Source organism: Brachionichthys hirsutus, chromosome 8, assembly GCF_040956055.1.
Source record: "Brachionichthys hirsutus isolate HB-005 chromosome 8, CSIRO-AGI_Bhir_v1, whole genome shotgun sequence".
NCBI classification, from domain to species: domain Eukaryota; kingdom Metazoa; phylum Chordata; class Actinopteri; order Lophiiformes; family Brachionichthyidae; genus Brachionichthys; species Brachionichthys hirsutus.
In genome coordinates, this window is record NC_090904.1 from 6210873 (window position 1) to 6226181 (window position 15309).

The following is a 15309-nucleotide window of genomic DNA, read 5'->3' on the forward strand; positions in this document are numbered from 1 at the left end:
TGTAGTATATATATTATGTGTATACATTTAGTTTATGTCACACGGTGCCTCTCGGGGGGGGGGGGGGATCTCATTGCACACAGTTGAACACAGTGCATTTCAAATTCTGTGTGTTCCTAATTTAAAATGGAATTAATGTTAACGTCAAATCCTAAAGGCAGACCACCATTTCTGTATTCTTTGATGAATTTGACAACTTCAAATGCAGTTCGATGAATATCTGCCCCCCTTCCTGTGTTACTCTGTGTCTTCAGGGGCTTACTGGTGGCGTGAAAATCCCTCCAGGAAAGCACGGCTGAAGTCTTGCAGGATTACAGCTTGTGGAAGACTTAGTGACTGACACATGCAGAGCATTCTTTCTCTGTGTGTCCGCTCATTGTACAAACAAACAATGCTATTGGAGCTCTAATAGCTGCTGCACTGGATTACATCACTCAGGATGACGCTGAATGAACCTGCAGGATGGAAAATATCGTTGCCTGATCCCCTGTGAGAAGACTTTAAATGCACGACGAGGATATGCTGACTCTAAATTCTGCATGAGATGGGCTATTGAGAAACTTTACCGAGGAGCCCGGCAGAGGGAGGGTGGAGGCGGGTTCATGTGGCCTAAAGGGGGGGGCAGGAAAGGTGGACTCAAATGTACAGTTCAGGGATGAGCAGCACCCCAGCGATGGCTCCTCTGTCTCCAGGGCTGAGTGGCGGCCGGCCACTGTCCTCTATGTCACCCAAGAAGACCTCCTTCCAGTCTTTGGGATCTCTGACAGCAGGAATGTCCTCCCCGTCACTCGCCAAGGGCTCCTTCCAGCAGATGAAACAAGCCTCAAGTCCCTTGAATTCTTCCACTCTGTCCATTATGACATCTCCAAAGCTCTGGCAGAAAGCGTCCATCTCCAGACTCGCAGAAGAGTTTTTCTGGATCGGCGGCAGTGTGGTCGCCCAACCGAAATGGAGGCTGGGTCAAATAGGTAAGCGGATTAAGTAGGGAAAAAATTAATAATATATATATGTATATACTGTAGTATAAAATGCTTTCAAATATTCAACTGCAATATGTCAACAGTCTGTTTATCTGGGATAGCTGCAGGCGACTGGAAACAAGGGAGCGTGTTTATCATTTATTTCTTACCAATGACAACCTCGTTCATCTAAAGTGGCCGTTTTCAACGCAACAGAATGGAGTTGCAAAGAAGCCTGTGAGTAGATAATGGGCATATGGACACAGACAATCCCTTAGGATTATCTTGAATGATTGCGTCACGTGTATCTGAGCTTCAGATTACAAACATTGGTCGCCTGCTCTCGATCGCAGCCCTATCCTGACCTACACCTTGCTGGAGCCATTGTTTTAGACCGGCACGCTGCATTTAAGAGTTCAAAGGAATTTCAGCAAAGAAGAATGACCAGCGCTCATTCTATAAAGCTCATAACTGAAGGGCTCGCTTGCTGGACTAAGGTCATTTCAGGGTTGTCCATGTTTGCCGTCTCTTTGAATGCCTCTTATCATTATCACGTACTGTATATACAGTACACGTAATTAAATCCCTGTGACGCGAGCTATAATCTCATAAACGAGTGCTTTATGGTAAACCTCCACTTGTCTCTGCTACTTCAGGGATCCTTTGCTGCCGTCGTTTGTGTCGCCCTGCGCAGAGTCAAGTAAACAAACAGCCGGTGATCCCCTGCACATCCGATAGAACAGGAAGCCACTTATAACGTGTCCCCTGGTGCTGTTTTGCAGTGGAGAGATGTATGTGCGCCATGCAGGCGGGCACGCAGATGACCAAGCTGAAAGGGAAGAAGAAAGGACTGGTTCGATTCTTCTATCTGGACGAACACAAGTCCTGCATACGGTGGCGGCCATCACGGAAACACGACAAGGCCAAAAGTGAGCCATCGCCACACAATATTCAATTCTTCTGTCTATATAAATGATCAATTAATGTTATTTTTAAAATATATATAATACCTGGATTATTAGAGTTATGAACATTGTTTGTTTGTCAGACTAATAATAATAATACCACTGAGGTTGCAAATTCCTGTAGGTAGGATACCATGGTTACCGTGGCTACGGGGTCATTTTTTTAAAATCTGCATTTACCATTTTAATTTATTTATCCCTTTGGGGGTTCCCTCAGGGAAATTACACTTTTACATCACACACACATATAGGCAATAGCGCACGCACACACATCAAGCACCCATGAACATGCAACAGTGGAGAGGTAGATGGTAGAGCGATGGGCAGCTTCGTAGCGGCACCTCAGAAGTAGCTTGTGGGTGCCTTGTAGCTTGTCGGTGCCTTGCTCAAGGGCAGCTTGACACATCTCCAGCCCCCATTTCACACTTGGTTCACGCTAGAATTGAACCGGACACTCTAAGGTTCCCAAGCAAAGTCTCCGTGGACTAAGCTACTGCCGTCCCAGATCTATGTGTCTTGATTCTGTTTCAGTAACGATAGATTCCATCCATGAAGTCTGCGAGGGGAAAAGGTCTGAGGTCTTCCGGCGGTACGCAGACAACCGCTTCGACCCAAACTGCTGCTTCAGCATTTACTATGGGGATCGTGTGAAGTCCCTGGACCTGGTCTCTGCCAACGCCGAAGAGGCCCGCACCTGGATCACTGGGCTGAAATACCTGATGGCAGGTATCAGTGATGAAGACAGCCTGGCCCGGAGGCAGCGCACCCGTGACCAATATCCTTTATCTGGCTTCTCGTTCACATTCAGTTCACAGTGACTCACTTAAAACACTGCTTTCTATCACTGCACACCTCGCCTTCAATCTGATCAGTAGTCGTCGATTCCTCCTTAACTTCAGCTTTACGTGGTTGCAGCAAACTTTCTCTGAGGCTGACAAAAATGGAGACGGTACCTTGAGCATGGGAGAGGTGCACCAGCTGCTCAACAAACTGAACGTCAACTTACCAAAGCAGAGAGTCAGGCAGATGTTTCAAGTAAGATTTAAACAAACATTCATTGTGCATGTTGCAACAGATTTACTGTGCATGCATGCCTAATTCAGGAGGGAGGTGTGAAACCTTGGAATATGCAATTTAGCAAAAAATAATAAATCCATACATTTAAATGTTTATCCATTAAACATTTATATTTATCGATGTATTATTTTTGCTAATACATTTAAACACTTATCTCATATAAATGTGTTGCTCAAATGAAATACAAATTGTATTCTTCATCTTCATATGAGATATTCGTTTTGTATGGGGTGCGAGAACATAATAAAAGTTCTCTAGGGGTGCGAGTTATAGAAAAGGTTGTGAACCCCTGTCCCAATTGGAAATGTGGCTTTAATAAGTTATGGCTTCATTGTTTATATCCTGGTCTCTTAAATCGAGGTCTTTTTTTTTTTTGAGATCTGAAATACTTTCACTCAAAATTGTGAGTAACGGCGGCACATAAAGTATTTTCTTTCTAATCCCCTCCACTGATTGTTTCTTGCTTCATTATGTTCAGGACGCACACACCGATGAGAACCAGGGCTCTCTGGGCTTTGAAGAATTCTGCTCCTTCTACAAGATGATTTCCACACGCAGAGACCTTTATCTGATAATGATCTCCTACAGCAATCAGAAAGAAGTCATGGATCTTCACGACCTTGCACGCTTTCTCGAAAATGAACAGAAGGTACAACAAAAAGGTTCAGCAGCTATTTTCTCAAAAATAATGATCCTCCTAAACAGCTTACTATAGATGTTATTCTATCATCAGAAGCAAGGAATAATTCTAATCTGAAATCTGAATGAAGAGTCAACAACTGCACTGCCAGCTTTCTTTTTTTTTAAATAGAAAGCACATCTCCACTTCTTCCATACTGGCAGACTGACTAGATTTTCTTAAGCATTTTTCATTTTTCAAGGATGCTTTCCTGGACAGTTTCCTGGGTTTCAATGCTCTTTGGTATCTAAATTGGATCTTGGTTCTAACTGTAAAAACTAAAGAATTTAGGACCGGAGAATAAAACTACCTACTGTTGTCAATTTAATTTAAAACTTCAAATTTTCTGAAAGATAATTAATATAAAAAAATATTGGATCAGCACAGTTGGCCTGGCTTTTCTCCAGGTTCCTCCAAAAACATGTAATTTAGGTGAATCACTCCAGATTCTCACTAGGTGAGAGTGTGTGCATGAGTGGTTGTCTGTCTATGTGGCCCTGCGATGAACTGGCGACTCATCTGGGGTGTACCCCGCCTCTCCCCATAGTCAGCTGGGATAGGCTCCAGCAGACCAGTAACGCATGAGGTGGATAAAGCGGCCGAAGACGAGACGATTGAGGTCTTCACGTCTCCAAGAAAATGGATGGATGGATCAGTTAAACGACAAATGACATTTCAAAATGATTTTTCTTCCAGGTGCAGAATCTGTCCAGAGAACATCTGGCTGACATAGTGGCCAAGTTTGAGCCGTGTCCTGAGAACCTGCAGCGGATGGTCCTGGGTATTGATGGTATGAGAAGCTCGCTTATGTATTAAAGTACAATGCGTCTAACATCAGATGTCATTTGAACCAGCCGTGATATGCTATTACTTTTTTCCATTCAGGGTTCACCAACTTCATGAGAAGTCCCGCTGGGGACATCTTCAACCCTGCGCACAGCCAGGTGAACCAGGACATGACGCAGCCTTTGAATCACTACTTCATCGCCACCTCACACAACACCTACTTGACGGGAGGGCAGCTGCTCTCTCGGTCGAGAGTAGAAATGTACGCTTATGTTCTCCAGGCAGGCTGTCGCTGTGTGGAGGGTAAGCGCCTGCGAGACGGGAGCCTCAGGCTCTGCGTGGTTATTACATGACACACAAGGTGAGTCACCCACTCATGATGCTGCCTCTCCCTTCTCAGTGGACTGCTGGGACGGACCGGACGGGGAGCCCATTATTCACCACGGCTTCACCCTGACGTCCAAAATTCTCTTCAAAGACGTCATTGACACAATAAACAAATATGCTTTCACCAAATCGCAGTGAGTGTCTCCGGGTCCTGACACCGAGGCCTTCAGTCAAGCTTTCACTACATAAATCATCCCACCTGTGCGTCATGCCCCCCCCCCCTAGGTACCCCGTGATCCTCTCCATAGAGAACCACTGCACCGTGCCTCAGCAGAAGAAGATGGCCAGCTGCCTGAGAGAGGTGCTGCAGGACAAACTGGATCTGTCCAATGTCAACATGCACGAGAGCAAGCGGCTGCCCTCCCCGGAGATCCTGAAAGGAAAGATTTTAGTCAAAGTAAAGTTATTTTAAGGGCCGTGTGCTGCAGAAACAATACAGCAAACAGCACTCATCTCACATTGGCCTTTTAACACGCGTATAATATTATGTTATGTTTGCTGTTCCAGGGGAAAAAGCTGCCAGCAAATATTGATCCTGATGCGGAGGAGGGTGATGTGTCTGATGAAGACACTGGTGATGAGGAAGAGGAGGAGGATAATTCACAGGCAAGTTAAATCATTGAGAGGCAGACAGATGGATATTAGATGTACTATATGCATTTTGACTCTTTTAGGATGGCAGCCGTGTTGCCTTTGCCAATCCAGCCAAGAAGAAGAGACGATTTGGCAGATCCATTATGAGGAGCTTCAAGAGAAAGGTAATCCACTTTTATTTCATCAATCTCTTTTCATGTTAACCTTTTAAATTTTGATCACTATCACTTTGCATGGAGCATGGCTGTCAATATACCTGCACTGCCTGAGGAGAATTTGGCTTACGGTACTTCAAAAAGAAATCTGATTTTGATAGAACGAGACAGAAGTGTCCATAATATTATCCAGAATATGAAACTGACTCAAAGGAAATTGATTTTAAGGATAACTAGAAAAGCACTCGGAGAGCGCAGACCTCCTCCAAGCAGCTCCTTCCTCTCCTAATTGGATTTGCACCATCTACATGGTGATCTGGCTCATCAGCAAAAGGTTGTTGGTGTGTGTTTTTAAAACTGGAGTTCTCAATGTTAAAATGTAATATTTTCTACTGACCTCATTCTGGATCAGATCCAGAAGACATTTTGCATATCGGATCCTTTTATGCTTGTGATTTTTATCTGTAATCCTGCTAACAGACAGACAGACAGACAGATAAACGCCTCCTTGTCGGAGGTAAAGATAGAAGCTGCTGCCTACAGACCACATTTGTGACAGTGAAACATCACAAAACTGAATTTCTATTTGGTAGAATTCAGGAGAATGAATAAACAGAGCTCTACAATAGTTTCGCTGTAGACATTTCACTCATCACCGCCTAAACTCTCTCTACTTTCCCATATTCTCACCTGAATGAATTAAAGTTCCAATTCAACCCAACAAGAAAAAAAAACCGAGATGGATTTGCTGAGATTAATTCCATTTCAGTTATTTTTAGAGAATCTCAAAATATGGGTTTCACAGCAATGGTGTTTGTTTGCTTTGGCAAAAGCAACATTCCAAGTTGTTTAGAGAGGTCTGTTGCTATAGCAACAATTCTACTCATAAAGTCAGTCAATTGGAATGACATTTTTTTTTTATTGTAAGGGTTTGAAGAGGATGGAAAGAGAATGAACATTTCAAAATTGTGTAAATGTGAAAGAGTTTTTTCTTTTTTCAGAGGAAAAAGAGAGTCAGAGTGAAAAATATGACGGCATCTGATGTTGAGTCTGATCCCAGCAGCAGCAGGGAAAGGACACAAATCATTTACCATCCTAAGTAAGGCTGGTATTTGAATCCTGTACTAGTAGATCAATGTAGTACTCTTAGTTCCAGCTGCGGCTGACTATGTCTGATGCTCTCCCTTCAGAAAGAGGAAGACAATGAGGCTGTCCCGAGCTCTGTCAGATCTGGTCAAGTACACTAAATCTGTCCGCGTCCATGACATAGAAACACAAGGTAGAGGGTCTGTCTGTTTAAGAGTGCCACCAAATCTTTCATCTGGAATGGACGTTTGATGCCGTTCTCTCTCTCTGGCAGCTTTTACAAGCAGCTGGCAGGTCTCGTCCCTCAACGAGACAGTGGTGAACCGCATTTTGCAGCTGAAGCCAGGAGAACTGGTCCGCTTCAACCAGCGGCAGCTCCTTAGAGTCTACCCGTCCAATTTCAGAGTGGACTCGAGCAACTTCAACCCACAACCATACTGGAATACGGGATGCCACATGGGTGAAACTGCTCGCTTTAGAAGATTGCAATGTTTAGTATTATTGCAGGTTTTTATTCCCGTATGTGTGTTGATATTTCTCTCCAGTGGCCATGAATTACCAAACAGAGGGTCGTGTGCTCGAACTGAACCGAGCCAAGTTCTCAGCCAATGGGAACTGTGGGTATACTCTGAAGCCAAAGTGCTTGCGTAAAGGTGAGCGCTTTTGCAGATTGGGCTGGGTGAATGGAAATTATCAACATGTGAGATGTCAGTCAGCAAGATTGGATTGTCTCAGGTGCCTTTAACCCCCTGTTGGAGGATCCTCTGCCAGGACACAGAAAGACTCAGGTAGTGTTGAAGATCATCAGTGGACAGCAGCTTCCCAAATCCAAAGACACCATGTTTGGAGACAGAGGAGAGGTGAGGCAAACTCACTGCAGTTATAAACCAATATTTATACAGCGGATAAAACTTTAAATAAGATTCATCACTAACCTTTATTCATGCTTTTGTACACCCAGATTATTGATCCCTTTGTCGAAGTAGAGATAATAGGTCTGCCTGGCGATTGCTGCAAGCAGCAGACCAGGGTGGTGGATGATAATGGTAAGTACACAAAACACACACTGCAATCCGGATAATTACAATAAACACTTAATTGTCTTTAACGTCACTTTTAACGTCGTTCAGGTTTCAACCCGATGTGGGAGGAGACCCTTGTTTTTAACATTCAGATGCCACAGATCGCTCTGGTGCGCTTTCAGGTGTGGGATCACGATCCCATTGGACGAGAGTTCATTGGTCAGAGAACCATAGCTCTCACCAGTATGATGCCAGGTAGATTACGTGATATGTAAAGTATTTTTTACATTACATGACCAGTGTGTGTGCAAGATGTTCACCGATGAAGAAATGATGTGACTTTAAATTGCAGGAAAGAATATATTTAAAAAATGGTCGATGTGTTACACGTTATGCCTCTTTTGTTTGTGGAATACTTTACATAATAGTTCTTGTTTCTATTAAAGAATGGGACTTCGGGCACTGAATTGAATAATTATGCTTCCCAGTAAGTCAAACTAATCCATTAACATGAATGACATTCAGGTTAACTTGATATACGTCTGCAACACTTGTAGGTTATCGGCATGTGTACCTGGAGGGGATGGCGGAGTCATCCGTTTTTGTTCATGTTGCCATCAATCATATATCAGGAAAGGTAAATTATTCTAAATGAAGTCAGACACGGCTTCCACTCAATCTTATTAAATCCTTTGGTGTTCTTTATCGAACAGATCAAGCCCACCAACGCGGTTCAAGCGGCCAGAAAACACATCCAAAAAGCAGCCCAGAAGCACATGAAGGGTCAACAAAGGCAGGCCTCTATGGACCTCTCTGTCCTGTCCTCGGAAGATGGACGTGCTGCATACAGCCATCTGGATGCCATGTCTCAGGACAGCAAGAATGGGGAAATGTCCCCGTTGATGCAAGGGCCCGCATCCAAGGCTGCCATCCACAAAGGGGCAATGAGTGAGCCAGTGATGAGAGCTCACAGAGTTAAAATGCATGAACCACCAGAGAAAGGGAGAGGGCTCTTCAGCCGGATGTCTTCCACTGACTCCAACCACATGAGGGCTGCTCCCTGTGTGAAAGCAGACAGCTTTGACCTGGAGGCCTCTCCGCAGGCTTCCTATCCCGATAGTCCTGCAGCTAACGGCCAAAATCCAATTAAAGAGGAGTTTGAAAATGAATCTAATGAATCGCCAGAGTCAAACTGTCCTGAGCAGGAAGCAGCTCAGACTCTTGGACCAGAGCTGCCGGGCCAATCTGAGGAACTGTCAAAAGAACAGCAGCCAGATGAATCTGAACAACCACCAAAGACTCACACTGATTCAGTCTCTCAGTCTCAGCCCATGCTGCATTATTTGCTCCAGCCTGAAGCCAAATCCTCTCCACTCATCCCTCCATCATCCCCTGCAAGGGTGAGGCGGACTTTAGAGGCTCCAGCCTACCCCCACCTGTCAGCACCAGTACGAACAAAGGCCCGCTCGCAAAGTTGCCCTCGAAAACAAGCTACCTCTCCTCACACACCAAACCCCGCTTTCCGCTGGAAGGCACGGCGGCCACAGCACTGCGGCAGCTATGGCTTCCAGCCCAGGCCCACACAGAACGGCCTCTGCCTGTCCGACAGCACATCCAGCAGCAGCGACGCGAGCGCTGACAGTCTGGAGTCCGTGCCCGCCTGTGTGCCGGCTGGGGCGGAACATCTCGATGGAACCCTGCAAAGGGAAATGAAGGCACTTTTTGACCAAAAGATGAGAGAGATACGTTGCAAGTCGCCACTTTTTTTCTAAATGGTGAGCTATCTTTGATTCCGTTTTGCAAAATTAATACAAATGCAGGTATAAATGTTAAGCAGCTTTATTTAATGTTGACTTGATGTTATTGTTGTCTTTTGTGTTAGATTAGAATATACTTTAGAGCCTTAGATATCCTTCAGAAGAAGAAGGGGAGGAACTGAGCAACCAAAATCAGGAGGAAGGAGAGGGGGACTAAGTACTGTTCTGTCTGTGGAAGACACCAACTACAATTACATGATTATTATTATCATCACATTAGGCCTGCAGTAATGTTTACAATAAAAAAAAATGTATGCATGAACTAGGTTTTAAAACATAAATGTTAAAATCATTGCCAACTCTACAACACTCGATTCATTATCACAAAATAGGAGCAATTCGTTAACTACCGGTAAATGTTAATTATTTTAAGAATTTGTTCTTTTATATTTCAAAAAGAACATTTCCTTTTTCACTAAAACTGTAGCATTCATGCAATCAATATGTTGTGTTTTTTGCAATTAACTTTACAAACAACTTTGAAACCGACACATTTGTCAAATTTAGGCCAGATTCTGTAACAGTTGAAAAAAAAAACCTAAAAAAAACTACATCGAACAAACTAAGTTAGTCTTCGTATTTGTCTCAACAGCATTTCCTGTTTATGCTTTTTCTACGTTTTTCTCAGATGTGTTTCTTCCGTTGGTGCTCAGTCGCAGCCCCAGTTCTTCTTTGAGCACAGTCCAGCAGGATTTCTGTGGAAAAGACAATAGAAGTATAAGCTGCAGTGATACAGAGTAGTTCATGATTGTGGTGGCTTCATCATGTGTATTTGCGTAAGCACAACATGGCAGCCTTCGGTACTGACACAACAAAACCTTTCAGTTTGGTTTTTCCCCTTTTCGGAGCTGACGTGATTCCCCAATGCATTTAAGCACATACCTCCTGCTCAGCTGCAGTCCGCCGGCTCTTAGCGGCGAGCTCCAGGACAGACAGCAGTGCTCCCAGTCCCACACCAAGAGCTAGAACTAGAAACATCCCCTTGAGGCTGTGTGGCTGCACAGATCCAGAGCTGGACTCGTCTCTGACGCAGCCGCTGGCCCACCACTTGCTTCGCAGGTAGGCCAGCTCTCCTGCCTCGCCCAGTTGCAGGATGGCTATACTGAGGTTCTTCATGATAGGTGAGCCTTGAGAAGAGGGAGTTTTATTTTTTTTAATTTTTTTTTGAAAAGTCATTTTTTTGCATGAGTTTTTAAAAGGAGACGCCTCACCAAGGCTGCCGGCGATGCTGTAACCCCTCATACCCACAACCTCATGCGATCGGCGCAGTTCACAATGACGTGCTACTGCCAAGTCCAAAGAAACTGACTCTCCAATAAAAGCGAAGTTCCCCTCTTTGGCACGGCGAACGCCTTCGTCCATAGACGACACAAAGCTCTTTGTTCTCTCCATGTGCTCATAGATTCTGCGGTACACTGGATTATTTGAGTTCTGGATGAAAGACTAACAGAATTAGCGAGAAGCCAAAGAGGTGCGTGTACAGTAACCCCTAACTGGCCCAAATGTCTGTACCTTTAAGAAGGCGAGGGTGGACGAACCAGCCAAACAGCCATACTGAATCATATCCTGATTTACCAAGTCATCAAACCCTTTCACGGTCAGGTGGGAGGAGTCGGAGGTCTTGGAGGAGCTGAGGTTCGAGAAATAATGAGCCAGGAGGACGATGGCAAATAACCACCAACTACAGCCAATGACGCGTCCTGAAAGAGCTTTGGGGTGCGGCCCAGCACCTACAACACAAACAAACAAAAATTCCAGAAGAGAAACAAATCCATCATGCCCGGAGACTTTTCTGCCTGTTGTGCGGCATGCAGGCCGTCTGGCGTGGCTGGTTACCTTGCAGAGTCAGGCCTCCAGCTGTGTACCACAGACTGTGGAGGAAGCTGAAGCTGCTCTGTTCACGCTGGGGGTGACTCCACTCACATGGGCTCAGTCTGGATGTGCAAATAGTATGAGTCACGAATGTTACACTCCAAAGGAAACTGCTTCGCAGAAATGCGACAACATCCACTGACTGGTTGTATAAATGCACAGGACATCAACAAAGATGAAACACAACTCACAATTATTGCTTCTGGAAAATGAGAACTGTTTTTTTTTTTTTTTTCATCACCAACCTGGCAACTGCAAACATGCAAGCGGCCGTGCCCAAGTAGGCAAAGGCTATGCAGATCCACGTTTTAGCTGTGAATGGGTTTAGGAACTCAAACCACCCAGCTTCCTCTGAGAAGGCCTTCCTCAGCAAGATGCTGATGCCTGTCTGCATGAAGGGTTTGCTCATTGCCACCACTTTCTCCCGAGATGCCGTGAGCGTGAGGGGAGCAATGGCGAGGTCCGCCTCCTGTAGCAAGGCAGGAATAAAAACAAGACTTCAAGAAATTCAAATTACTTTCACGCTTCTGCAGAAGGGTTTGTTGCCCTTTGACCCCTCCGAATGTCAGCGTTGACGTACTCACACTTCTCACGACCTCTCCAATCATCCCGTTCCAGTTCCCGCTCTCATCCTGTCGGCCATATGAACCATCTTTCACCAGATGCACTTTGTATTTGAATCCCAGTTTCTTTGCTAACTCAGATAGCAGGTCCATGCAAAAGCCCTCCAGCTGTTGGCCTTTGGACGTTGTGTAAGGCTCTTGCTGAAAGGAAATATGTCAAAGGATGATCAGTGTTACAATTAACGAAGCGTTTTGTGTGCACCTAATGAATGAAATGTGACTATACCTTTATCGTTGTGATTCTCAGCTCTGATTGCCCTGATGTTGAGGAGAAAATGTATGAAAGTGTTAATTAATTGTTAGGTACACTCTCTTTGTTGTGTCTATGAAAACTGGAGACTTGGAAGATTCCATGTGAATTAAATCAGCAGTTTCAGAGGACTCTTAATAAGTAATGGGAATAATGAGAGATGATGGATGATCAACTGATTTGTTGAGTTATTTTTGACCATTGGTTGTCCAGCCTAAATTTATTAGAATCCAAAAGCTGTGTGTGCAGGGATGCCTGAGGGGAACCTTTGATTGCTTATATTGACATTTCAGTCACAGCGTTTTTCCGGTATCCTACAGATCCGGAATCTTTATTTAGTAATATATTTAGCACAATGTTTTGATTCACAGTGTATCAATGACACTGCGAGATGCGAGGGAAGTCAATCACTATCAAAAGCCTGACTTCAGGCCAGGGCCTTGGGGATTCCTCACCACAGGGTGATCCTTGCAACCATCAGAGCTTCCCTTTCAAAAGACATGATGTATGCAAGCCCCCGCCACTTTTTGGCCACTCTGAAACAGAGCTTTTGTTTGCCCCATACAGTTCATTTATGACCCTTTTTTGTGAGTGTGTGAACTAGCTGGCTTTCCTTTCTGTATTCTCTGTTTTGGACAGGATGTGGTGTTAAAGTTTGATATTGATCCAAGATGACTCTTTATGTATTTAAGTCTTGCTAAGTCTAAAGAACTTCAAATCCCATAGAGACACATAAAATATTTGGCAGAGAAATAAACCAACCTGCCACAGCACTTTATAAATGCAGTGGCTGGTGGAGTTTATCTTTTCTTCCTGATATTTCAGAGTAACGAGATCAAATAAAATGCTGTCAGTCAGGTGCATCAATGCACGTTCAGTCTTTGCCAACAGAGTTTGAGTTCATACATTGGTTATTGCAGTATAACAAGTCTGGGTAAATATATTTGAGTTAGTGTGGAAGTACTATTTCTGTCACAATCAAATAACTTAAGAAAAAGAAAAGAGAAAAAAAAGCAGTGCCTTACCTGTAGCGGATGCTCCCATGTTCAGGAAAAGTCCAGCAGACAATGCAAAGAACCCAAAGAGCATTGTGATTCTCCTCACTTGCATACTACAAGTTGCAGAAATGCAATTAGTGCTGCAAAGATTGCATGACAAATCATATACAATTATATACAAATCCAAAAAGTAAATCAAATAAATACATCAGTGAGACGGATCGGTCACGAGCGTGTACAAAATGAATGTCCTTACTACCTGACGAGAGCCCAAGATGTCGCTGCTAATTTGGTGTCAGGCTTCACAGTTTGTCTGCGATGCAGTGGTCAGATTCAAGAGTGTTTAAAAATGTCTTTGAGGGAGGAGACAGCGGGACACATTTTATGGGGTGAAGGTGGGCGGGATCAGCACGAATTACAAACTATTTAAAAAAAATTATAATGTATGTAAAAATATACACTCAACACGTTATTTTGATTATATAAACTTTATTACAGGCTCTAGACCCAATAGTAAAAACATACAACACAAAAACATCATCTTATTCAGGAGAGTCTTAACAGACACCAATACCAATGTTTCCATAGATATGATTGATATCTGACCGAGCTGCATCTGGGATTTGTAAGCATCAATATAATACTGTTTCAGGACCCATCAAGTCGGGACATCAGGTTTATTTTTATTTTTATATATACTTAAAACAAGAGAATATTTGTCCAATAGCTCCCTGGGGGGGGGGGGGGGGGGGACCTCGGAATATGAACAAGCTGTTGGGAAAATCACCTGATTTCAAACGTGTTAATGAATAAATAAATAAAACACACAATATATGTTATTGCGCGTGGGCTGCCCGTCCACAGACGAGGGGGGGGACCTCGAATGAGTCATTTCGTGGGGGCATAACATCGCGCTCAGGTTAAACAGCAGGTGCGCTGCCTGTGTCCGGAAGATAAGGACAGGAAACGAGGCGCGCGGTGTCCGTCCCGTTGTTTTTATCACCGCGTCTGCCTGATCGAGGCTCCACATTGAGTTGGATGAATTCGGTTTGTCGGATTGACCAATGGGAAACGTGTGCGCGTTGGGCGCGAGGTGAAGCGACGAGCAGTAATTGGCTGAGGCGTTTTTACCAAAGGGGCGTATTTTTCAAGCCATCTTGACTGAATATTTAGCCTCATCCAAGAACATTAATGTGATATCTTCGAGATTTTGCCGTCCATAAGTTGTGAACCAGCATCATTAGACAAGTTTAACCCATTACTATGAGGCCGGGGCTTCCCGATGTGTTTGAGCGAAGTCACGGCGAAGAATTTAAGTGCTGAAGATGACGCTGTCGCTCTTGAAATTACCGGCGAGCTAAGCTAACAGCTAGCATGTCCGACTTGGTTGTGGTCTGTCGCTAGCTGGCACTAAGCTAGGTGCAGTTCTTGTTTGGCACTCGCACCGCAGAGGACGATTCTTCAAGGTAACCCCCTCTGACGTGTTGATTATCGTTCTCGCTTGCGTGACGGCACTTCGGTGTGTCCTGCCCGATCGAGGAACGTAATCAGCAAGAGACACAGGTCTGGAGTACAAAGCCAATTTTTTTTTTTTTTTGCACAATTGCAGCGTCGTGATCTAACGCATGCATGCAGCTAATGTGTGCGCAGAGGCACGACGCACGCAGCGCGTAATGCGTTCTGGTTGCTGTTGGCATTTGTAATTGGGCATCTAATCAACTGACAGTCCAAATGTTGTCTGTCTGTGCTGTTGTGCGCTTAAAATGGCTGACAGATGTTAGATACTCGGGTTGGTGTTTATTGCTCCTCAACCTAACTACACACAACTACGCACAGCAACAAGGACAAAATGGGAAATGCTGGCATTCGATTGGTCAGTAAAGAAAAAAACATTGAAACGTAACAGACTCCTGGTTGCGCCAATGGGAAGACAGCTGAGGTGCCCACGTGAAAATTATTGTGTTTTTTATTATAAGCGCACTACGGTTACTGCGCTTCTTTATATTTTGTCTTTATTTATTTATGTATATATTATATAT

The 15309-nt window shown here is 44.2% G+C and overlaps 2 protein-coding genes across 2 annotated transcripts; one reads left to right on the top strand and one right to left on the bottom strand.

Annotated features, from left to right (window-relative positions):
* Positions 1-715: 715 nt before the first annotated feature.
* Positions 716-9482, top strand: plch2b (phospholipase C, eta 2b). Its single transcript, XM_068742293.1, has 20 exons — positions 716-968; positions 1742-1888; positions 2456-2699; positions 2830-2959; positions 3480-3650; positions 4377-4470; positions 4566-4769; positions 4867-4987; positions 5079-5250; positions 5361-5459; positions 5528-5611; positions 6604-6701; positions 6793-6881; positions 6963-7148; positions 7234-7341; positions 7424-7548; positions 7650-7734; positions 7819-7965; positions 8268-8347; positions 8424-9482. Exons 1-20 carry the CDS (start codon positions 722-724, stop codon positions 9480-9482), a joined length of 3690 nt encoding a protein of 1229 aa, XP_068598394.1. The 5' UTR covers positions 716-721.
* Positions 9483-10129: 647 nt separating this feature from the next.
* Positions 10130-13382, bottom strand: si:dkey-183j2.10 (glutamate receptor U1). The gene is made up of 9 exons (XM_068742056.1): positions 13298-13382; positions 12249-12280; positions 11984-12163; positions 11645-11868; positions 11364-11461; positions 11040-11257; positions 10739-10958; positions 10410-10654; positions 10130-10222 (listed from the first exon to the last, which is right to left on the bottom strand). The coding sequence occupies exons 1-9, from the start codon at positions 13380-13382 to the stop codon at positions 10130-10132; spliced, it is 1395 nt and encodes a 464-aa protein (XP_068598157.1).
* Positions 13383-15309: the final 1927 nt, after the last annotated feature.

Excerpts from the sequence above, each read along its gene's own strand:
- plch2b (XM_068742293.1), top strand. The coding sequence starts at position 722 with ATGTCACCCAAGAAGACCTCCTTCCAGTCTTTGGGATCTCTGACAGCA. Across the intron at positions 969-1,741 it reads ATGGAGGCTGGGTCAAATAG|TGGAGAGATGTATGTGCGCC; the intron begins GTAAGCGGATTA and ends GCTGTTTTGCAG. Across the intron at positions 7,149-7,233 it reads GAATACGGGATGCCACATGG|TGGCCATGAATTACCAAACA; the intron begins GTGAAACTGCTC and ends ATTTCTCTCCAG.
- si:dkey-183j2.10 (XM_068742056.1), bottom strand. The coding sequence starts at position 13,382 with ATGCAAGTGAGGAGAATCACAATGCTCTTTGGGTTCTTTGCATTGTCT. Across the intron at positions 12,281-13,297 it reads CATGGGAGCATCCGCTACAG|GGCAATCAGAGCTGAGAATC; the intron begins GTAAGGCACTGC and ends CCTCAACATCAG. Across the intron at positions 11,869-11,983 it reads TTGGAGAGGTCGTGAGAAGT|GAGGCGGACCTCGCCATTGC; the intron begins GTGAGTACGTCA and ends GCCTTGCTACAG.